Source organism: Chanodichthys erythropterus, chromosome 2 (genome assembly GCF_024489055.1).
Source record: "Chanodichthys erythropterus isolate Z2021 chromosome 2, ASM2448905v1, whole genome shotgun sequence".
NCBI lineage: Eukaryota > Metazoa > Chordata > Actinopteri > Cypriniformes > Xenocyprididae > Chanodichthys > Chanodichthys erythropterus.
This window is the reverse complement of record NC_090222.1, coordinates 31,151,215-31,177,415: the sequence shown is the minus strand read 5'-3', so window position 1 is coordinate 31,177,415 and position 26,201 is coordinate 31,151,215. Positions and strand designations below refer to the sequence as shown.

Here is a 26,201-nt window from a genome sequence, read left to right as displayed (position 1 = left end):
TTGGTAAAACATATTATGTCTTTAAAGGAGATGTTTATTGGTGTAATTTCATTAAATATGCTTGAACTGGAAGACAAAAAGAAAAAAAAAGAAATTAATACTTCAACAAGGATGCATTAAACTGATCAAAAAACAGTAAAGACATTTATTGTAATGATATTATAATGTTACAGATTATTTCTATTTCAAATAAATGTGTTCTTTTGTGAATGTGAATACTGAAAAAAAACTATTATGGTTTTAACAAAAATAATAAGCAGGACAATTGATTCAACATTGATAATAATAATAATAATAAATGGTTATTGAGCAGTAAATCAGCACATTAGAATGATTTCTGAAGGATCACGTGACACTGAAGATGATGCTGAAAATTCAGCTTTGCCATCACAGGAATAAATTACATTTTAAATAATTATATTACAATATAAAATACAAAACACTTATTTTAAATAGTAATAATATTTCACAATATCATGTGTTTACTATATATTTAAACAAAAGAGACTTGCAGACCCCAAATATTATTGTAGTGTATATAAATGGTAAAATAAAATGATAACTGAATAATATGAGAATGTTTGAGATTTTTACAAGTGAACAAGAAAGAAAACATGTTAAAGATTTCAAGAGATCTTCAAGGAAATAATAATATATGCAATCAAAATGTTTTTGTTGTTCAGCATTCAAATAGTGCTCATATCTGTCACATGCATTATTTAATAAATGCAGCTTTTTAAGGTTATACTTTCATAGCAGCTAACAGTATTGAAATATGGTTAGTAGACAGTAGTCTCTTGCACACGCTCTTACACACTGTCTTTTACACACACACAAGCTTGCGTGACAACCTCACTGGTGCCTAAAGCTATCTGGTCTCTTAAGGGCACGTGAACTTGAAATACTCTGCCGCTCACTCTCCCTTCTCTTAACACACACACACACACACACACACACACACACACACACACACACACACACACACACACACAGTCATATATGCAGACATGATTGATTCACATGTGTCATTATGGTGTGAACCGCTGACCCAGGCTTTTAGAGAGTAAGGAAAGGATGCTATTGCAGTGAAGGGCATGACTCCTCACAGTAATGTCTCAGCACTAATCCTGACTGCAGTACTTTTAGCACCCTAACTTAACACATACACACACGCATTTGAGATTGGGGATGCAGAAGAATATATCAGGTTCATTAACTTTGAAAATGTTGTTGGTGATTTGAGGGTGAAATGCTGCTCACTAATTAAAATTTATGATTTGCTCTTGTTGACAAAGATAATACTGTAAATATTTTATGTGACTTTATAATATTTTATTTATTATGCAGATTTGCTTGTGTAAAAAAAAAATAGCAACTACATATAATTCAAATGTTTTATTTTCAGTATTATTTTTTTAATGACCATTTCATTTATTAACTTTAAAATGATTAACATTTAGGAGTTTTTCGCATTTTTTGTATTGATATTTTGTTTAATAGAACAACACAACTAAATAGTTAAACTTTTATATTTTTAATGAATTTTATTTTTATTCATTTTAAAATGAATAACATTTAGAAGAAATTGTAAATAATGAAGATGATGATGATAAATGGTTCTTTTAATTGGTATTTTTGTATTTGAAGAGATTAACAATTTTCAAATTTAACCAAGCATATTACTAATCAGCTACTTCCATTTTGCACAATGCAGTGCAACCAATCATTTAAAACCATTAGAAAATAATTATTTATAGTTGGATATAAATATTTTCGAATGTACAGTATAACTTTTATGCAGGAGTATTGTGAAGACCATGGAGGCAACATTTCATTGTGATGCTCTTACAAAATTGATGACTTGGTAAGGAGAAAGCTTGTTTCCAAGGCCAATGGGAACCTTAAAGAAGCTGAAAGAAGCTGTAAAAATTTATGGCGGTGACTGGACACTCCCCACATATTACAAGTCTGGGTTTTAGGGTAGGAATTCAAAGCAGAAACTATTTCTTTCAACAGATAACATCCAAGCTAATATGGATTTTGCAAAGAGACACAACACCCAAAACCATGGCAGAAAATCCAAAAGAAATATTTGTAAAACCAACACAGCCCATTCCAAACAAATATTATCCCGACTGTCAAGCATGCTGAGGGTTCTTCTCATTGGCAGAGACGGCTGTGCACAAGAGAGTTCTGCTGTCTGACTGAGCTTTAAAGAATAACGAGATCAACTGTCCAGGTTTCTTACATTACAGAGACTTACACAGTATAAAAAAAAGTGAAAATGTGAATTTGTTATTTTAAGGATCTATTTCTGCTTGACCTGACAATATGACATGGTAAAAACTTGATAAAATTAAAAACAATATCTAATCAAACCAAGAACTTTATTAGTTTGATAGTTCGGTTACCAAAACATTTATTATTGTATTTTATTTCCATTTTAAATTTATATTTTATTACACTCTAAAAAATGCTGGGTTAAAAACAACCCAAGTTGGGTTGAAAATGGACAAACCCAGTGATTGGGTTGTTTTAACCCAGCGGTTGGGTTAAATGTTTGCCCAACCTGCTGGGTAGTTTTATTTAAACCAACTATTATTTAAAAATTGCTATATGGCTAGCTTAAAAAGAACCCAAAATAGTTGGGAAATTAAAAGACGCAATGCAATTAGAGACAACAATAATACACAAAAGGTGAATGTTTATTAATAAGCTTTAATATTTTATTAATATAATAGTTTAATTTATTAATATAAATTTATTAATATGCAATTTAATAAATGTTTATTGTTTAATAATTATTCATTGAACATTAATAAATGTTCATTTCCAACATACTTTGGGTTAATTTTTAATTAAGCAATACAGTAATTTTTAAACAATAGTTGAGTTAAATAAAACTACCCAGCAGGTTGGGCAAACATTTAACCCTACCGCTGGGTTAAAACAACCCAATTGCTGGGTTTGTCCATTTTCAACCCAACTTGGGTTGTTTTTAACCCAGCATTTTTATAGTGTAACAAAAGGGCAGTTTTAAAAAGATAGTACAGTTTCTTCATATCCACTGTATATAATTGCTAACTATAATAAAAGTCCTCCTAGATGCAATTGGATTAGGTTTATTTTTTCTAAAGAAATTGTTTCCATAAAACAAGTGCAAATGTGTTGCCTCGTTGCCTCTCACCTCTGTCTCTCCTTCATAAACACACACAAACATACAGTAAGTGTTCAGAGGGGAGAGGATATTCCTGTGGGGCAGTGCAGCTCTGTGGGCCTGATTTATGTCAGTGCTGCTCAGGGAAGTGCTCTGTAAGAAACCCAGCAGCGCCCAGTCCTCATCATCTGATCACTGATCAGCACTGCATCAGCAGGAGGCCACATCAGCTGCTCTCCCCTGTACCTGTAAACATGCACAGTCCTATAGCTTTTTAACACTGCTCACAAAAATACACTTTCTTAAAGGGTTAGTTCACCCAAAAATTAAAATAGTGTCATTCTCACCCTCATGTCGTTCTACACCTGTAAGGCCTTCTTTCATATTCAGAACATAAATTAAGATATTTTTGATTAAATCCGATGGCTCAGTGAGGCCTACATTCAAAGCAATGACATTTCCTCTCTCAAGATCCATAAAGCTACTAAAAACATATTTAAAACAGTTCATGTGAGTTCAGGAGTTCTACCTATATATTATAAAGCGACGAGAATATTTTTGTGCGGCAAAAAAAAAAAAAAAAAAAAAAAACGACTTTTCAACAATATAGTGTTGGGCCAATTTCAAAACACTGCTTCGGAGCTTTACAAATCGAATCAGTGACTCGGATCTCCTATCAAACGGCTAAACTTCTGAAATCACGTGACTTTGGCGCTCCGAGTCACTGATTATTTATATATTATATCACATGAACTGTTTTAAATATGTTTTAGTATCTTTATGGATCTTGAGAGAGGAAATGTCATTGCTGTGAATGCAGGCCTCACTGAGCCATCGGATTTAATCAAAAATATCTTAATTTGTGTTCCGAAGATGAACGAAGTGTGTGGAACGACATGAGGGTGAGTAATTAATGACATTACTTTCATTTTTGGGTGAACTAACCCTTTAACTGCTGGTGGTGCTGAGAACATTTATGTTTTTTGTTAGGCTATATTATTTGTCAAGTTTACCCTTTTGATTTACAATAATGTTTTATTAAAGTGCATACTTAAGTACAAATATGCATTATCTGTGTTTCTTAATGTTAATCTGAAAATATATAGGCCTATATATTTTTTCAGCTGAGGTCATTAATAATCTCTTGCACCTGAGGGAAAGTAAAGCGACTTATGAAGACTCTTGTCGTTGGTAGGTTATAGTTGTGTGTTTACGTTTAAGTTTAGTGTTACCTGTGGTGTGCTTTGTGCTTAATTGGACTTCATTATTAATTATGTGTGTCTAGTGTTTCTTCTAACTATGGTGAACATATGTAAAGTTTAAATGCAGATACACGGTGCTTCTAAAATGAAGGAAAAATCGCTGGGATTTTCGCAAGCGGAGAAGAAACTATAGGCTATTAGGACATTCTAAAACGCTTAACTAAGGGTGTGTTCACACTTGTCATGTTTGGTTCGATTAAAACGAACCCTGGTGCGATTGTTCTGTTAGTGCGGTTCATTTGAACGTGTGAACGCTGCCATCCGAACCCTGGTGCGCACCAAACAAGCGGACCGAGACCGCTGAAAAGATGGGTCTCGGTCCACTTCCAAACGAACTGGTGCGGTTCGAATTATATATGAACGCAACACGGACCAAAGACATGTAACCGAACCAAAAACAGGAAGACGAAACCCTAAAATGGACAGAATCTCGTATGTCGGTTTTTCTCGTCATAGATGCGAGTTTGCCCATGACAGGCATCAGACGCATGTCTCCACGCAGCAGATCATTTGTGTGTGTGACGGAGGGATTCTCGCCGCTGTTTTGACTACTTTACACATTTTATAAACTCTTCACGAGTTTCCAGCTGGCCAAAATACCATCACATACTACAGGCTACACACCGCTACGCACACACAACGAGCGCATTTACCTCAGAAAACAGCATTGTTTTGGATGTTCGGTAAGTTCCGTCTCAAAATAGGCAATACGTCATAAAATCCGACCAATCACTTTGTGAATGTATCCCTATGCCTGAAAGTTCGGTATCTTTTGGTTCGGTGGTAAAATTGCCAATCTGAACGCTAATCGGACCAGGACTAAATTTTTTTTTTTTTCTTCTTTGGTCCGGACCAAATTAACCAAACGAACCGAACTACAAGTGTGAACGCACCCTTAGACAGTGATTTTTAACCGACCAAACTCACTAAATATCATGCTAATAAAGTATAATATGTTAAAATCACTGTCTTAGTACATTAAGCCACGTTAGCGTTTTTCACGTTAAGTATTTCAGAATGTCCCACTATATTCGCACAATAAACAATACAACCCGGAAACTGCAAAGCTCGTGCACGCGGGCAAGTTTGGTTTCACGCGTAGTGCAAGTTTGTCTCAGCGATTTTGTCACTTCAAAGGCTAATATTGCTCACTTCGCTACATCTGCATCTTTTTGTAAATGTAAGTACAGTAAAAGATGTATAAAAATGATTCCGTCATTAATGTTAAAAGTATAAAAGTTATTCCGTCATTAATGTTAGAGTTAACATATTAGAGTTTGCTTTGCTCACTTTTAGTCCGTATAATTAAACTGACTGACCAAAAATAGTACAGTCAACTCTAATAATATCATGAGATATAGGCTAGATAAATGTGCAAACACCTTAAAAATGTAGTAAAATCAATGTTAGTCATGTGGACATAAGTTTCTAGAAGCTTGGTAAAAGTCAATACGAGCCTCTGGCTTTCAAGTCAAGGGAATTAAATCACAAGTAAGTTAGGCCTATACTTGAAAGTAGTACAAGATTCAGATGATCACGAGAGGCAGACCCAACATTCTTTCTTTGGATTTCTGAGAGGAAGCCAAAGATTATAAATGAATAATGTTTTAAATGACGTGTCTCTGAAATTTTAGCCTTTGGCTCTCTGTTGGTAACATTGCGAATTTGGAGCTTGAAAAACACAAGCACATCTGCACGGTATTCTGAACAAAACCTGCCAAACATTTCAAATTTGATGGGGGAGAGAGGAAAAGATCAGTGAGAAGAGAGAGATCAAAGCAGGAAGAGTGTGGAAGAGAGAAGGGAGAGAGAGAGAGTGAAATTGGAGGGGGAGGACTGTTGGGAGAGAAGAAAGATGATGAAACACTTTTTGCCGAGTAATATTTTCAACAAAACCGTCCCATTCATCCACATATATCAGTCATCAGAATCCAAACAAATGTTTCTCTCTCTATCCTTCTCGGAAAGCCTGCCCTCTCTGCACGGCCTTCATTCCAGCTGCCGGCAGGGCTCTCTTGTTCATCCATCTTTTCCAAAGTGCTCTCCTTCCCTTCTTCTCATCCTCTCCCTCTCTTCCATCTCGCACTCTCCCTCAGCGCGCACTAAACAAATAACGATTGTATTTATCTCTATCATTCTCTCCATTTTCTTTTCCTCTCTCTTGTTTTCTTGCTCCCTCGTTCAATATTTCATGTGGATGAGAGCGTATCTATTCTAAGCTTGCTCTCCGCCGCCTCCCCTTCCTCCCCAGTCGTTTAAAAAAATCCTTTTCTCTCAACATCATTCTTTCTGTCTACCCCCTTTCCCTCCATTTCTATAAATCTCTCTCTCTCTCCCATTTCATCCCTGATGTTCTGTGTCCCATTTTTCGCTCTCCCTCTCCCTCTTTCCGTGACTGGACAATGTCCACTTCATTTATACAAAGAGGTTCTTAGCCAGCATGTCTGCTCTTTTTTTGCCATTATTTGGAGTAATACACACACAGACACAGGCTTTTTCTGTTTTTGCACCTCTTTCATTGTTATTTTCTTCATCTCTTTGCTGGTGTTACTAATATCTCTCCGACTTCTTCTTGATCTTCTTCCCATCTCTCTCACTCTCTCTCATGTGCACTCTATCTATGTCAGTGTTGTTTTAGGCACAGCAGTGGAAGGTAAACAGTGAGATTGAAAATTCATGTCAGACAGATGAGTGAGAGGAAGGGAGAGAGTGAGGGAAAGAGAATGACAGAAAGAGAGAGAGAATATGTGTGAAGGGCCACTTTTGCTTCTTAATTTTGAAACAGAGAAGTTCTCAGATAGCATCAGTCCTGCAAAACCACAATTTGTGAAAGTGCACTTAGTGTAATATAACATTAATTTGACTTGTTCCTTTAGTTTTTTTTTTTTTTTTAATATTCAAATTCATTGAAACGGTTAAAAATGAAAACACACAAACACATTATAGTAATGCACTTACAATGAAAGCTAGCAGCCAAGTGTTCCAGAGAGGTTAAAAGCAGAAATGTGAAGCTTGACATGTTTTTTTAAAAGCACTTACAGGAATACTTCAGTTAAAAAGGTTTGGTATTTGAGCTTAAAATGATATAATAAAAATACAAATACACAAATTATATAAATTATATATCCATCCATTCTCCAAACCTCTTATCCTTTGTAGATTCGTGGGGACACTGGAGCCTATCCTAGCCTCTTGGGCCACAGACGGGAGACATCCTGGACACAAGGTTAGTCCATCATAGGTTTCACACTCAGACACATACATTTTATATTTATATTATTATTAAAAATAATATAAATATGGTAAATGTATAAATAATACATTTTTATAGCACTTTAATATATAAAATGCAGTCACATTTTCTTTTTGGAGCATGACTACTTTTCTAGGTGGAAATGAACATCTGATTATACACTGTGCAGAATTATTAGGCAATTAGATTTTTTTTTTTTCTAAGCACATTTTACCAATTCCAAACCACATCGATCTTAATAACTACTATTAATATTGTATTTAATTATTTATAAGTGATATATAATTGTTCATGAATGCTGGAAATGAAAAATGCCTTATATTCAGGTGTGCAGAATTATTAGGCAGGTTTTCTTTTACAGGCAAAATGAGCCAAAAAAGAGATTTAACTCAGACTGAAAATTCTAAAATTATTAAATACTCATGAGAAGGATGCAATACTAATGCAATATTAGAAATTTCAAAGTTAAAGCATGACCAATGGAAAGCAAAATGCTCATTGGGTCAGCGGGGTCATACAAAAACAGGTGGAAAAGAAAAGACACCTTAACTGCAAAAAAATTAAGAATTAAGGTGAAGAATTAAGTGTGAAACCATCAGGAACCCTCCTTTAGTCTCCAATGCCACCATTTTTCAGAACTGCAACCTACCTGGAGTCTCCAGAAGTGCAAGGGGTCAGGATCTCAGAGACTTTAGCTAAAAAATCCTAAAAAATGACCCGTTCTTAATAAGAATCACAAGCTGAAGTGTTATAAAATACATGAAGACTGGGTTTTTATAGGCCTTATAGACAGACAGCTTGAGAGTGACTCCTGAAAGACCAGCACCACATCCTCAAGAGGGATCTGTCTGTCTATAAAGCCTATATATAAATAATAATAATAATAATAAAAACAGTATTCATGTATTTTAAAACACTTCAGCTTGTGATTCTTATTAAGCCATTCTTAATAAGTCTCTGAGATCCTGACACCTTACACTTCCAGACTCCAGGTAGGTTTCAGTTCTCAAAAATGGTGGCATTGGAGACTAAAGGGTTCCCGATGCTTTCAAACTTAATTCTTCACCTTAATTCTTAATTCTTTTGCAGTGTCTTTTCTTTTCCAGCTGTTTTTGTATGACCCCGCTGACCCAATGAGCGTTTTGCTGTCCAATGATCATGCTTTATCTTTGCAATTTCTAGTACTGCATTAGTACTGCATCTTTCTTGTGAGTATTTAATCATTTTTGTTAAATCTTTTTTTGGCTCATTTTGCCTGTAAAAGAAAACTTGCCTAATAATTCTGCACACCTGAATATAAGTCATTTTTCATTTCCAGCCTTTATGAACAATTATTTATCGGTTATAAATGATTAAATACAAAATGAATAGTAGTTATTAAGATTGATGTGGTTTAGAATTGGTAAAATGTGCTTGGAAAAAAATATGATCAGAAAATCAACTTCCCTAATAATTCTGCACAAAGTGTACATAAACATAAACATATAACATAAACAGCATTGTTTCATTATGCCCTTACTATATGCCAAATCGCATATAGTATTCTGTCATAGATCAAATTAGTCCCCGCCTCCACTCAATCACACCAGCTCAGGCTGATCCACTTGGTCAACTGTAATAGCTACACAATGACAAGTGGAAATATTGGTTTAATTCAGCCATGTGTGTTTAAACCAGAAACTGTAAAAAAAAAAAAAAAAAGAGCGAATTGTACAGGGTTGTCTATAAATCAATGTATCAGAATATTGTATACGTTATTAAACAGAATATAAAATACAGAATTTATATAGATATAAACTCGCAATTCTGAGAAATAAAGTAATTTTTTCCCCCTCACAATTGGACATTATAAGACAATTGTACAATTCTGACTTTATAACTCACAATTTTGACTTTATAACTCGCCATTCTGATTTTATATTGCAATTCTGACTATATCACGCAATTCTCACTTTATAACTCACAATTCTGACTTTATAACTCACAATTTTGACTTTATAACTCGCCATTCTGATTTTATATTGCAATTCTGACTATATCACGCAATTCTCACTTTATAACTCACAATTCTGACTTTATAACTCACAATTTTGACTTTATAACTCGCCATTCTGATTTTATATTGCAATTCTGACTATATCACGCAATTCTCACTTTATAACTCACAATTCTGACTTTATATTGCAGTTCTGATTATATTACGCAGTTCTTACTTTATATCAAGCAATTCTGACTATTTATCTTACAATTCTGACTTTTTATCTTACAATTCTGACTATATCACGCAATTCTCACTTTATATCTCACAATTCTGACTTTTTATCTTACAATTCTGACTTTATAATTCGCAATTCTGACTTTATATTGCAATTCAGACTATATCACACAATTCTCACTTTATATCTCACAATTCTGACTTTTTATCTTACAATTCTGACTTTTTATCTTACAATTCTGACTTTATAATTCACAATTCTGACTTTATATTGCAATTCAGACTATATCACGCAATTCTCACTTTATAACTCACTATTCTGACTTTATATTGCAGTTCTGATTATATTACGCAGTTCTTACTTTATATCAAGCAATTCTGACTTTATATCAATCAATTCTGACTTTTTATCTTACAATTCTGACTTTATATTGCAATTCAGACTATATCACACAATTCTCACTTTATATCTCACAATTCTGACTTTTTATCTTACAATTCTGACTTTATAATTCGCAATTCTGACTTTATATTGCAATTCAGACTATATCACGCAATTCTCACTTTATATCTCACAATTTTGACTTTACATTGCAATTCTGACTATATCACGCAATTCTCACTTTATAACTCACAATTCTGACTTTATATTGCAGTTCTGATTATATTACGCATTTCTTACTTTATATCAAGCAATTCTGACTTTACATCTCACAATTCTGAATTTTTATCTTATAATTCTGACTTTATAATTTGCAACTCTGACTATATCATGCAATTCTCACTTTATATCTCACAATTCTGACTTTTTATTTTACAATTCTGACTTTATAATTCGCAATTCTGACTTTATATTGCAATTCAGACTATATCACGCAATTCTCACTTTATAACTCGCAATTCTCACTTTACATTGCAATTCTGACTATATCACAATTTTCACTTTATATCTCACAATTCTGACTTTAAAAACTCGCAATTCTGACTTTACATTGGACTTCTGACTATATCACTCAATTATCACGTTATAACTCACAATTCTGACTTTATATTGCAATTCTTATATTACGCAATTCTTACTTTATATCAATCAATTCTGACTTTATAACTCCCTTTTTTATTTTTTATTTCATGGTGGAAACAAGTTTCCGTAAAAACGCCACATAGACACAAACAATATTAAAAACTTGATTTTCACCACAGAGGGGTCTTTAATTTAATTTATTCACAGTGCTGCACACTTGCTTTTAATATCTTATTGCTAATTGTGTTTTTTTATTTTTTCAAGCTTATTATTTTCTATTGTAACTGACCACAGTTGTATTTCATGTTTTAAAATGGCTATTTTACATGTGCTAGATTCCCATGGTGTGATCTTTTAAATGTGATTTGGGAATGTAGGCAAACACAGACAAATATAAATCTACACTCTTATTCAACAGTCTACAGAGCTCATTCCATTCTGCCCCAATGTCTTCAGCGTGACGGTGACGCTACGTCACCTCCCAGTCACAGGGAGACAACTTCCCGTGTCATAAGGTCAGCCGTACAGTCCGATGTGTTTGTGTTTTAGTTGGATAGTTTATATCTGAAAGCAAATCAAAGTTGGGCAGGAGCTGAATGTTCTATTAGATTGAAGGCTATGAGTGTGTGGAGATTGGATTTGAGAGCGAGAACCGGCCATGTGACAGATAGAGCCAAGCAGGAACTCCCCGAGCTAAATGTCATAAGGGCCACGGTGTCACGGGGCCTGAAAATGATACACTACCATTTTTCATCATCTGCTCCTGAGACAGAGAGACACAATTGAATTGGGAGGCAGTATTGCAAATGAAAGATGTTTTATGAAAACTGACAATGGCCTGTCATGGTTATATAAAATGGTTTGAATCATCATAAATAAAGAAATGAAAAAAAGGATGGAATAGAAAGGATATGTAAATCTCACTCTAGGGGGAGCACACAACTGACTTGCTTGAATATTACAATTTAGGAGCTATTTATGATTGCAAATTTCAACTCAATTTGCTACATACTTAAAATACATAGAATCTTAGTCTGTGTGTGTGAAGGGGATGTTTTGAAGAGGGAATATTTTCCTCTAGACTTACCGTACCAATTTACATTTTTTTGCTCGAGTCCCAAAACTTGTGTGCTGACAGGGCAAAGGAACGACTGTTGAAAAGAGGAGTGAAATATTTCGTTGCTGCTATAGAAACTCTGGCGGAGAGAAGGATGGCAGGCCGATGAGAGTGAGGCACACAAAGAGGTGACAGAGGTAGATCACGAGAGAGTGAGTGAACAAAAGAAGGACTGAAATAGACTTCGAAAGAGTCAATGTAGCTTGACACAATGGGTGTAGGGCGAAGACAGGAGGAGCTGGAAAATGTGTGTGTGTGTGGGGGGGGGGGGGGGGGGGGGGCTGCTATGCTTTACAAATGGGCAGGGAGGAAAGACAGGTGAGAAATAGTAAAAAAGAGGGAAAAGACAAAAAGACAGAGGGATTCCCCAATGACACCTAATCTCTTCCTCTCTTTCTCACTGTCCTCTCTCCCTCTATTCCCTCCTTTTCTCCCAATAAATCATTTTGACTTCTGCTTAACCAACTCATTCCCAGCAGACGGGAGGCAAACTGCAACTATCCCTCCTCTGCAACTCTTTCCTTCCTCTCGCTCACTTGCTTTTTCTCATTCTTGGACAAAAAACCCTCTTAAAAAAACAAAAACTATCAGACTATCACCAAGGCAACGCGTCTCAAGGCATAATGACATCACCTTCATGTAATAAATATTACATAGCACTTTTCCTGTAACTATATTTCCAACTATTTCTGTATTTGTGCATTTGTCTATTCATTTGTATTCCATATACATTCTAGATAGAAAGATAGATAGGGGGTGTGTTTGTATGTGTTTACAGGTGTTTATAATTATGGCAGGCTTGGCAAAAGGGACATATCTTTCATACTGATGCAATTTTAACATAAAACAAATTCCACGCGCTCACACAGGAGCACGAGAGACTGATTACTATCATATGAACATTAACATCAGCTCAACATCCTTTATGTGTGGATGAGTAGATCCCATGAGTGAAGGACAGAGATAGAGATGAGCCAATCCATCAATCCATTCACCCTCCTAAGAGGATTTCCCATAATTATTCCATATTAGAAAAGACTTACACTGTCTGGAGAGAGAGAGAGAGCAGGTGTGGATAGAAGGATGGAGGTTTGCGGATAATAGGATATTAAAGCAATGCACTCTGACAGACAGTAAGAGGATTGTGGTGGTCGGTAATTAAAACTGCACTAGGAACGGTCCACATCGTAATTGTTTAGTTAGCCTATATAAATTAAAGTTTTTCTCCTCCGTCGCGAGCGCTGCTGTCTGAAAGCATCTCTGAAAGACGAGAGCTGGAGCCAACGGACGCGCGCTTTTGTCCTGGGCAGGAGGCGGAGCTGGTGACTGAACGAGCACAGCCTACCAAACAGCGCGCGCTGGTGTGTGTGTATGTGTGTGTCTGAGAGAGAGAGAGCAGAGCAGTGGATATGGCCAAAGAGAGCGAATAAAACTCGCTCGAGCACTTGTTCGTCACACAATTGTAAGTGTGAAACATCCCGCAGCCGCGCGCAGGATTCTCCACGCGCATCCAACCAGATACGATCTCACGAGCAGCATCAACAAAAGAGAAAGAGAACATAGTATTACAATCACGGAGCCTCGTTATCTCACGAGTTTCTCCGGCGCTACGGCGAGGACATATAGGCTATCTCTCCTTCCCGCATTTAAACTCCCACCACCCAGCTGCCTGCATCTCCCTGCTCCGTCCGCGGAGATCCATCAGCGCGCGAACAGCGGTGGTCTCCTATCGGACCGTTGGATTGGGGTTGACGCCATGGGGACTGAGGGAGGGGGTCTTCGTCATGGATTCTGACTTTTTAAACACTTAACATAACATATAGATTGCGAAAACCCGTATCCAAGTAGTTGAGCGAGCTGCGCTTTAGGTCGCATCTCTTCCTGTCCTTCTTTACCGAACGGGATGGTTCCAGCGCAGAGTCGCGTGGGGTGAGAAGATCTTGCAAGACTGGGAAGAAAAGCGAGAGATCGAGGGATTATGGCACTCTTCGCGCTCTGTCTTTTTATTCTGACGCTCACCTGCACGAACTTTGACCTGGTGACTGCAGCCAGACACGCTGTACACTGGAACAGTTCAAACATATTGTAAGTAGTCATTTTCCCACTAATAATGCCTAATATATTAGAAACCATATTTTAATAGATTTCAAAAAATGCTTAAAAATAGCTAAACCCCGCTTTAAAATCTTTTCAGCTGGAAGAGTAGCTACAAAAACAAACCAAATGTCGTAATTATCTTTTTTTGAAAACAGTTTACCTAGATTTATTGGGATTCCCTTATGGGGCAGGTGCATCAGTAGACCAGGACATGAGCAATTTTGGGATGTGTCATGTTTGTGTGTATTGTGAGTGTTTGTGCATCTCTCTGTATGACCATAATCAATGCATATATGTAATAATCAATGCATTTGTGATAGATTTTCTAAACTTCTTGATCTTGAAAATAACTACATGCAGGTTATGTTTGTTGAATAGTAGTGCTTTGTAGTCCCTCAAATTGGTTCAAATTGTAGCTCATCTGAGGTCTTTGTTTCATTTGCTTTTAACTAAAGTAATTGACACAAAGCAGCTTTACAGTTTTATGCCTCAAGCCTCAGTTGTAGTGTCAAAGTCGGCCAGAAAACATGGAAATGATCACTTGAAACTCTAGATGTATAGGAGTGATTTCTGCCCCAAATATGAGTCTAGTACAGTTACATATCTGCTAGAAATATGTTAGGTTTGCGCTTTTGTCCTCACGGAACCTCTTTCTCTCTCTCCTCCTTGTGTGTTTCCTTCCATCACTTCTCCATTCTCTCTCACTCCTGTATGTTTCTCTCAGGGAGTCTCCGTCTGTCTCCCCCCTTCTGCTTTTCGTTCTCCTCCCTCGTTCAGCATCATACATAGAGCCCAGTGTATAGTCCCCTGTTTCTTTTCATTCCATCTGCTGTAATTAGCAGCACTTTTTCAAAATGACCTCAATATGCCTGCATTGTGACACCATTCAATCTCAGCATCTTTCACTGTCACACACACACACTCTCTCTCAGTCTCTCTTTCTCTCACACTTCATTATTTGACTTTATATTAGAATGACTGAGGTGTTTAGGTCACGCTCTGACTGAACGGTAAATTAGAGCAACCGTGCGGATATAGATGGGAGTGTTGGTGTGTTAGTTTGTCATCTGGCACTACCAGTTTTAAAACCTATGAAACAATGCAGGAATTGGCCTAGTTTACAGGTACTTTTCACACTAATAAGTAGCTTGGGGCAGAATACAAATTTGGCCTAAATCAAAATCAAATTAAACACATGGACCTGCAGCAGCCCACCTGCCTGAGAGCTTCTTATTTACAGGAACTCCTATCTAAATCTCAATCAACCTTCACACATTTTACAGTGATTATATGAAAACCTCGAGCCTGTTTTAAGCCGGGCACACACTGTATGATTTTCATGGTCCTAAAATCGACATTGAACACCCCCTAGATATACATTTGCTTTTCATCCCTATGCGGTTTGGGCCTTTGTATATAAACATTTTATAATTCACATTTTACTAATTGGACTATATGATCATTATATCGCCACTGTTTTGAATATGGCCATGTGGCTAAGTAATTTCTGCGTTCGTAGGATGACAGAACTCGCACATCCTCCCAAAATTAATTGATTTTATCTCAGTAGAGCCATGCATATGCAAACACTTACAGTCTGAATGGTTTTCAACAAAGGGGCTGGGACCCACTAGGGGGCCTCAGCAAGCTTCCAAGTGGGCCCTAGAATGACTTGTAATTATTTAAATTAATATATTGTTATTATTTTCACAAGTTCACACTTACAAATAATCAGATAGAGTAAAAGATTATGCGTATTTGGCGTGCTGTCCGAAGGATGGGCTCTGAGCTCGCAATTTGCCCCGAACCCAGATTAGTTTAAACTAATTATTAAACTATTTGCAAATAATATTTTTTAAGAAATATATTCTCTCTAATTTGTATGTCTAATATGTCAAAAACGCAAAACGTTTCTTGTCTCGTCACATTCAGTTTTGAATTACATTACTCTATCATATTAATCAAAAAATGAGTAGTTTGCATCACTGGATATTACTGTCCACCGCTGAATATTTCAATCATAAAACAGTTGTAAAATATTAAATGTTTAGCTACTTACTAATACTCGCCATGTACTCTATCACTGCTAAAACAAAAGCGTCGCATTGGAATTCGCACTTGTCTTCTGTGAACAGTAAGCCCCGCCTTCTTTGATTTGATTGGCCAGCTCACTCATTCTGACAAGTGATGACCTCTGGGGCAGACCAGCCTTAAAATGCAACTTTTACAACTTATTTTTTTTGTCATCCTAACAACAAACTGAGTGGTGCATAATGGAGTAGCAGAGCAGCATCAATAATATTGGCAGTTTGGCCATTTCTAATTTGGGGACTTGTCCCCCTTATTGTCTTTGGTGGTTACGGCTTTGTCACAGACATCTAACCGCATAACATTAAATGACAAAATATCAATAAAAAAGCCAGGGAAAAAAATTAGTTTTTAAAAGAGATTGAACTCGTTCCTCTCAAACTTTGTTAATAAAACATTATCTATAACTTAACATAACTTGTGTTGGACAATGAGAGCCTTGAGACAAAATGGATAAAAACTACTGACCTACATAAAGGGAAATATTTTACAATCCACAAAATTTGCATTTCTGGCCAAAATCATACAGTGTGAACGCAAGGCAAAATTTACAGACATTTTTTAAAGAATGTTTTGAAGAAAATTCATGGCAAAAAGGTCTAGTACAGTCTTATTGGTTGCTGGAAGCAATAGTCAAAATATTTATTTAAACAACATGCAAGGGCCGTTTTGCACACACCAATTTTGCGTGGGCCAGTTTACGCCTTAGGTGTTTAGCGCTACAGGATTATATCTGTGCCTCCATGTGCTTTTAGATTTACACTAGAGTTCTCTCACTGTGCAGAGAAATGAAAAGTGCCTCTTCCACCCAGTTTCAGCATACAGAGAGAGCCGTCTAACTGCATTAGCATCGGTAGCAGCACGGGGCGGATATGCTACGTGATAAAACCAAATTAAACTGGCTTATTTTCAAGGATTAAGTTTAATAAGACTTCTACAGCAAATGCTATTACACACTCTCGGCCCACTGCACAGTAGAAAGTGTGGACATTAGCCCCATTTTACTACGAGCTAACAGTGTTCCTCGTTATTTTTGTGTGTACTTTGTTTTGGTTAAAAAAAAAGTGTGTGGGGAAATTAGCCTGTAAGCTAGCATCATATGTGTATATGTGTAGACTTCCCTCTCTCTCCATAACTGCTCTGCAACACTTATGACACCCTGTTACCTCAGCTTGGCCTAGTTATACAGCACAGAGAGAGCGATTTAGAGCTGTGATATTTAAGCATTGTATTGCTGAATGTCGCACTATATTCTTGCGCTATATGTCCGCTTATTCTCAGGAGTCAGAGCCTAAATATAGCACAGCATGCTAATAGCGCTAATAGCTGTGGTCAGTGTGCTGAATTTGGGTCTACAGCCAGAGCTGCACAGTCACTCTGTCTCTCCTCGCCGTGGACTACATCGAACAAGCTAGTATTCTCTGGATAGTGTTTTGACTCGGGGGTGTGATACAGAGCGCGTGTGTGTGAGTGTTCTACAACTAAACGTCTTTGTTTCGAGCAGAGCACGTTTGATGTAAACAGTAAGAGAGGCGCCGTCGGCTATGAGGTAAAAAACGAAAACAAAGCAACCAGACCACTGCCTCCTCATTCATCTTCTAACAGAGTTATAGCTGAGAGTGTACCTTCAGCTCGCACACATACACACACTGACAATTACTGAGCGCGGAGTGGGCAGTGATCCTAACGGCCCAACACTCTCGCTCCAGTGATGCGCGTCCCGGAAAAACTGAACCGTCTCAGATGCATAATTGAGAAAACAGGGTTGAATAAATACATACGAACTGCTGGTTTTCCTTGGCAAACACACATTCTGCTGATGGAAGGATTGATTCTGTTCACACATTCTCAGTGAATGCTTCATTACAGTCACATGAGGGAACTCTGTGGTATGTAATGGAGAAAAAGCACTGTAAACACATGTGTAATGTTAGTAGAGGTGAAGTGCGTATGGACTCCAGGGGCGAACAGCTCCGCTCTGTTAGAGCACAATTACAGAACGCAAGTGGAAAACACCATCCTGGTCTGAACACAGACTGCTGAAAAGCATTAAAACTACAAATCAGTGTTGGGTGAAACTGTGGGGACTATCAAAGTTTGTTTTTATGCTAACATCTAACTCAGCTGTGCTATTCAAGTCCAAAATATGATTGAAAAATGTATATGATTGAATCAACCTTTAGAATCAACCCATTAGAATGACATTTTAAGGGTTAAACCAGGTAAGGTAACTTCACATTTTTCCTTTTTGAAGTGGTTTATTGTCATGAATTATGTTAGATTAGTATGGGAATTGTACAATAAATTTGGTGTCAGGGTGTGGGTTGTATTTAAGGGTCTAGATTTAAAAAACAAAATTCTCTTTTCAAATTCAAACAATCCAAATGATTTTTTGTTGCCCCCAGCATAGTAACCCAAACGTTAACTATCTTACAGTCTTTTTTAAAGATTCATTCAACAGTGCTTTAGCTAGTATTATCGTCGCTGTTCTTCGTGTCCCCAGTGGTGTATGGTCTGTCAATGTGGAGTTTTATGTAAATTAGACTGATAATAATGAGTTTATAGAGAGCGTTTACACAATAATTAATTCACTTATTTGCCAACAAAAAAAGCAACTTGGGCATCATTACTGAATATTTTACTCATCATCAAATCTTTCCACCTTGTGTTTGCCGTACAGATGTTTACACGTGTTTTTGTCTTTGTCGCTCTTTCTTTCTCTTCTGTCTTCAGACCTTTTCTGCTTCTTCAGCCATTCAGGTACTGATTCTCCCACTGTCTCCGCCGATAAAGCTCGATAATAATTGTGTTCCATTGTCTAATTTTTATTCTTCGCATCCCCAAACTACACAAAACGATGCTACTAGCATATCTACATTAATACATTAAGAGGGTGAACCACACCTTACATAATAAAAAAGAAAACTATTATGAGTACACATCTCATGTGAGTGAGTGTACACCATTAAGATGACTAGCTCTTCTAAAAAAACAACAAAAAAAAAACAATTTGTTGTGTAAAAAAATGTGTAAAACTTTTTAAATTGGCACTAAACTATGGAATAAACCTTTAATGTTTATATATGTTTATTATATGTAAATTTATTTTGAAAGTAATCATGACTTTATTCAGGAATACACAACGCGAACGCAATTCCTGTTTTGGGGCATCTATTCACTGTTAGGTGAAAATGCATGGTGTGACCTGGCGTGTGCATTTTTTTTTCAATACTGAAAGATTTGAAATTTTTGTTTAAATATGCCTGTATATACATTGATGAGCCAAAACATCATGACCAGTCACAGGCGAAGTGAATGTTGTTGATCATCTCCTAACAAGTCCACATACGTATTAAGGTCTGGGTCTAACAAACAATCAGTTCTCGTAATCAACATGTTGGATGCAAGAGAAATGGTCAGGAATAAAGATCTGAGCAACGTTGACAAGAGCCAAATTGTTATGGCAAGGCAGCTGGGTCAGAGTATTTCTGAAATGGCAAGGCTTGTGGGTTGCTTCTGGTCAGCAATGGTGAGAATTTACCAACAGTGGAGGGACGAACCACAAACTGGCGACAGGGTGTTGGGCGCCAAAGGCTCATCGATGCATGAGGGCAACAAAAGCTATCTCGTCTGGTCAAAACAAACAGAAGGTCCACTGTGGCACAAGTCACACAAAATTTGAATGGTTATGAGAGGAAAGTGTCACAACACACAGTGCATCGCACGCTGCTGTGGAGCTGAGTATGGAGCTGCTAAGAAGGTTGCCTGGTCCAATGAGTGCTTTTTACACCACATGGATGGCTGTGTATGTTCGTGCTGTTTACCTGAGGAAGTAATGCCACCAGGATGCACTGTGGGACGATGACAAGTCGGTGAAGGGAGTGTGATGCTCTTGGCAATGCTCTGCTGTGAAACCCTAGGTCCGGCTATTCATGTGGATGTGAAACACCTAAACATTCCCTCATGATTAGAGTGTTTCCTGGAACGGAAGTGGCCTCTTTCAGCACCCTGCCACGCTGCACACATTATTCAGGAATGGTTTGAGGAACATGATGAAAATTTCAAGGTGTTGCCCTGTCCTTCAAATTCCCCAGTTCGCAATCCAATTGAGCATCTCTGGGATGTGCTGGACCAGCAAGTTTGATCCATGGAGGCTCCACCTCACAACCTACAGGACTTGAAGGATCTGCTGCTAACATCTTGGTGCCAGATACCACATGACACCTTCAGGGCTCTTGTAGAGTTCATGCCTAAGTGTGTTGGTGCTGTTTTGGCAGCACACGGAGGACCAAAAGCATATTAGACAGGTGGTCTTAATGTTTTGGCTCATCAGTATATAAGTAAAATGAACATTTGAACTTTTTTGGCTTCCTTTAGGGGTTCAAGTGGGGTCAGACCCCCTAATCCTTTCAGAAAGTACACACTGTATAAGACAACGCTACTATTGGAACAACTGAAAGAAGATTTAAGTGTCCTGTTACTCAACTTCGTGCAGTAAAGTGGTGTTGGATCGCTGTCCAGACACTAGAACTACAAAAAGGGTCTTGTTTCCACCATGTTAAATACATGCTTTAGTTGAATAATTGCAAAAGTTTATACCCCTTTTTTAGTTTAATAATAGTACATTTTAAAGCTATAGTAAATCTGCAATAGTAAATTTTGACCTTATGAAGATATGCCCCCTACTATACACTGTTAGCCCAGATAAGTTGAATTTACTTAAAAAATTTTAGGAAACTGTTTGCCCTAAAAAATTAAGTAATGATTAAGTAATGTGAACTTAATAATTTGAGTTCATTTAACTTAAAATGTTTTGTAATATTAATTACTTTGTAGTTATTACACATAGTATATTTAAGTTCAATGTATTAAGCAAGTTAACTTGCCACCAATCAAAATTCATCCATGCCTCCCATCATGCTTTGCTGCATGAATAAATTATGAGCTGAATTGTTTTAGTAATTTTCTTTATTCTCACTATTTAAATTTTGCTGTTTTTCTGTGACTTTTTAGTAGCTTGTTTTCTAATGTTCACAGTTGATCTGTTTATCAGAATATGTTGCTTGTCACCGTTGTTGAGATTCATACGCTGATTCTTGATGTCTGTGTATGCCTAAAAAAAAAAAAAAATATATATATATATATATATATATATATATATATATATATATATATATATATATATATATATATATATATATATATTTTTTTTTTTTTTTTTTTTTTTTTTTTGTGATAAGGACAACTTTAAAAAAAAAAAAAAAAAACTTGTATTTTAAAAGTTGATCTTCTGCTGTAGAATCACAGTGCTGCTGTAATCAATAATGTAAATCTAACTCAGAGATTGGACTCTAAATGAGTTCAGTGATTCAGATCAAACAATGATTATGTGAAAACATAATTAACAACACCTGATCATCTTTTAACTTTGCTTGTCTGGTTGGTTTTAATGCAGTTAAAACTGCCCAAACAAAATCTAATATTAAAAAGTGGTCTGGAGAAAAACTTCATAATTTAAGTGCATTTAACTTACATTTATTAACACATTCAAATACACCCACAAATTAGTAGAATGTACTTATATTTTATAAGTAATGCAACCAAACTTAAATATTTTAAGTATATTGTAATTATATTTTTAAGTAAATATAAAATCTGAGCTAAGAGTGTAGGTGAAGTTTACAAACATGTGCGCTCACCCTGCACCTTGACGATTTAAACTTAAGGTTTAATTAATAACAAAATAATTGTAGTTGTATACTTTGTTTTATAATATAATATTTTATGTAATATAATAATATAATAATTATACAATTTTTGGCAAGGGGTTGGTAAGATGTTTGAAAGAATGCTATTATTTGATATAAAAATTAAAACATAAAATAAAAATTATTAAAATATAAAATAAATTTTCTACTTTAATATATTTTAAAATGTAATTTCCTGTTATGGCAATAAAAAAAAAATAGTAGCCATTACTCCCGTCTTCAGCGTCACATGATCCTTCAGAAATCATTCTAATATGCTGATTTGCTGCTCAAGAAACATTTCATATTATAATCAGTGTTGAAGTCATTTGCTCTGCTTATTATTTTTGTTGAAACCACAATACAGTTTTTCTTTGAAAATTCACAAGACCACATTTATTTGAAACAGAAATTGTTTGCAACATTATAAATGTCTCTACTGTCACCTTTGATCAATTTGATGCACATTTGCTAAAGTAAAATTAATTTTGTTCCAAAAATTGAAAAAATCATACTGACCCCAAACTTTTGAAAGGTAGTGTATGTAAGACAGAGTTACTGTACAGCAGATTAGTGGATGCGTAGGTCATTGTGTAGCTGGTGTGTGTGTGTGTGTGTGTGTAAGAGAGAGCACAGGTGTGTCCAGGTGTTGTGCAGATGGCTCTTACACTTACAGGTTGGTTCAGGTGAGGTGAACTGATTTCACGCTGTGTGCAGGTTAAAATCTTTGGGATAAGCATCCACCTTGCTTATTTCCTGTATTGTCATTAGCAGTGCACAAACAAGGGATTTGATTGGCAGGTGGATGGAAAGACTGAACAGCAAAGCTCATAAATCAGATAACAGACTGAGGTTTGCATATGCAAATTGCTCGGTGCATATTCATGAGTAAACGGAGAGATCTATCTAAGTGACAGAGAAGACCTGGCTCTCGTTCATCAACTTTTCGTTATCATTGAGTTGAAGCCGGTCTGTGCGCGTGTGCGCCTGATGTGCTTTATGATGTTTGTATCTATGTGAAGAGCAGCAGTCTTAATTAATAACGCCAGTTCAACTGAGGTTGATGAATGAGGCAGTTGTGCATAACCACATCCACTTATCACACCAATCACTTCTGTTTATTTATTCCTTGTCATGGTGAGGGGTTGCAATGAATGCAGGGGATGCCATGTAAGATGTTCCACGCTCTTTCTTTTCTATAACGGCGCCTTTACTTAGTCATTCATAATCACACTATTTATTCATTTAATGTTTTTAATACCCGCCTCACCTTCTGTGGCTCAGCCTCCCTTCATTTCATTCATCTCCTCTTTTTAATTCTAATTATGAATACCGTTTCTTTATTTATTACCAATCTCCAAAATGTGTGACACTGCTTATGAGCATTGTGGAGTTAGTTCCATCATGTTTGGTTTCACTGATATATATTTTAAAATTATGGCAGATACATTTTAATGATATTTATTTTTATGTTATGGCCAATAGGCAATACAAGTGAATTTAGGCATCACAACATTATAATGTACAGTATGAAAAATTGATATTTATTTTGAGAACAGTGTTAATAAATTTGCTCATATGGTTTAAAAACTAATTTTAAGTGAGCATTAAAGTGAGCAAAAATAGGCAGAAATGTTAGCCTGACGTGGTCATACTCAATTCCAGTTCGAATATGAGTCTGATACTGCTCCATTGGGCTTTGATTATGGGGGCGTATTTCAACCGATCCAGGAAAGACCTCAATTGGATAGACCTACAACCAATCAGAGCTACAGAGTAAGTGATGTATGTTGAGCGACGCATAGTTGTCAACAGAACTCAACTGCACACATGCTGGAACTAGTAGAAGATGAGCGTAAACAATCTTTGCCAGTGTATACACGGAGTACTTGCCAATTAATGCACTCAGGCTACAGAAGTGCACAATTATTTAATTCAATATTGGCCAATATTTAAATATACCATATGGCCTGATAATGATACATTAAAAAAATATCTCTCAGCCGAGAACCAAATTAATATTTTGTGTATCCCTAGTTCCAGGTAGTATCATACCTAAAGGTAGCTACTTTATACTTATAAATGTTAGTTAATCAAGCAAGTTTACACATCTATTTAAACTAACAAATGTTATAATATTTATAAAACAAGCCTTTTTGTGACAATTTAAGAGCATTAGACTGATGTGCACATGTTCAGTGTTGTTCATGTTTGACCTGAAGGGGCAATGCCCCCTTTTGCCCCCTTGTTGTGCCAATTCTGGATAAGTAGCCTACTTTTTGATTTACAGCTACTAAGCTCTGAATATACACAAATTTGCATACAAATATATACAAATATACTGTACATAATCCCCTGGATGTTTGCCCAGCTACCCTTACTGAAAACTGTAAGATTTTCAATATTAAAAAAAATGTGGATTTGTTAAAAGGGTTGGATGATTCACAGCATGCTGTGCAGCATTAATTAATTCTTTGTTGTTGTTGTTGTTGTGCAAAGTTAAACAAAAAAAAGTTGTTTGAGGTAAGAAAGTTGAGAAAAGTGAGTCTCATCATGTCACCATGGCATTTTTAGTTTTCTCAACTTTTCATTTTTGACAGTGCAGCAGTAGGAGGGGGTCTGTTTTGTACTTCAGGGAGGATGTTAATGCAGATGGAAATGATGTGTATTTTGAGCCTCTTCCATTCTCCAATTATTCACTTCAAAAGCAGGCCAGGTTTGACACACCTTTCATTACTACGACTCATGATGATGAAACGAACAACACCGGCTCTTGCCTCACACCACTGTGTTTTATTATAAACAAATGATTTACATAGAAACACTATCTGTGGTCTCGTCATCCCTCTTTTTGTGAAATGGCCATGATTCAGTTCTTATCTGAAAGTTGGTTTTCTTAATTTCGAGATTTATGGTCAGTTCTAACTTGTAACGCCTCAAAGAGTAGAACAGTGCTCACGTCTCCTCTTTGCAAGGCAAATTCCCCTCAGTACAGCTTGAGAAAAAAACTGATTAAACTTAAACTGGTCTCTGAGCCTGACCAAGCTGGTGATAAGATTGTTTAAGGCCCCAATATACTCAAGGCAAAGTTCTTTTTTGTTCTTTGCTTAGCATTAAAAAGAAGTATTTTTTTAGGAGGCATGCTGTTAACGAACATCCCGATGTTGTCCACAAAAATGACAGTGGTGACAAAAACGTCCAGTCACATTATACAATATCTTGTGCCCATATTATGCTATTTTAAATGTTCCCAATTTTGTTTCGGTGGTCTCCTACAACAGGTTTACATGCATCAAAGGTCAAAAAACACTTTAATTTTCTTATAATATACATTGCACATCACCTAATTTCTCAAAAACGATTCGGTCTCTTTAAACCCCTCCTTTCCATGAGCTTGCTCTCCTCTGATTGGTCAGATGGCCCATTCTGTTGTAATTGGTCTACTGGAAATGAAACGCTCATTACCACAACTGAATTTCAGCTCCGGAGGCTTTGTAAATCCTCAGCGATTGTACATAGTGTAAGGACAATAACGATGGTGTCGATTATCAATTCGAGAACTAGTTATTCGACCAAAACCTCCATCGCAAGGACGACTTGAGCAGGACATTTCTCAGTGATACGTTTTACTCAATTTGTCAATCAATTAAGTTTAATAATTGCATCAATTATGAGATGCCTCTATCAGCATTAACAAGTGTATGTCCATCAACAAACCGACGTGTGTATATTTTTTTGCACATGTGGGGACTGTATCATTAACTGTATCAATAACAGTGCATACATTAGCCGAGCACTGACATGAATGACTGATGTAACATTAAAGTTTGTAGAACAAACCTTGCTCCATCCTTTGTCATTACTTAAAGTAGTAAGAACGACAGACAATCTGCATTAATTAACACAGTTTTAGGTAACAGTAGGCCCACAGCTGATTAGCAGAACTATTTCAGTAAGACCGTAATAATGTGAGTAAACCGGTTAGCCGGAGAACTACACAAAATAAACAAAACTATGTATTTTGAACACTCGGTAGAAAATATATATATCAATAATTAATCATACTTACAGATTGTGATTCAGAGGAGCAGGTTGGTAAAAATGAAGGGGGTGTGCTGTCCCATATTTAATGGACAAGCGTTTTGCAAATCCTGAGTTGACCTTGCAAGCAGTCGTCAGTAAAATTACGGGTACAAAACAAAAGGTTTTACTGTTATATCGCTGTGGACTCTTCACATCCT

General features: G+C 36.4%; 1 protein-coding gene across 1 annotated transcript in view; it reads left to right on the top strand.

Moving 5' to 3' along the window:
• The first annotated feature begins 14,006 nt into the window (after window positions 1-14,006).
• The window catches only part of efna3b (ephrin-A3b), a 71,918-nt gene continuing 59,723 nt past the window's right edge, over window positions 14,007-26,201 (top strand). Inside the window, exon 1 of the mRNA XM_067396017.1 lies at window positions 14,007-14,113. Coding sequence (XP_067252118.1) covers window positions 14,007-14,113 — 107 coding nt within the window. The remainder of the gene's footprint in view (window positions 14,114-26,201) is intronic.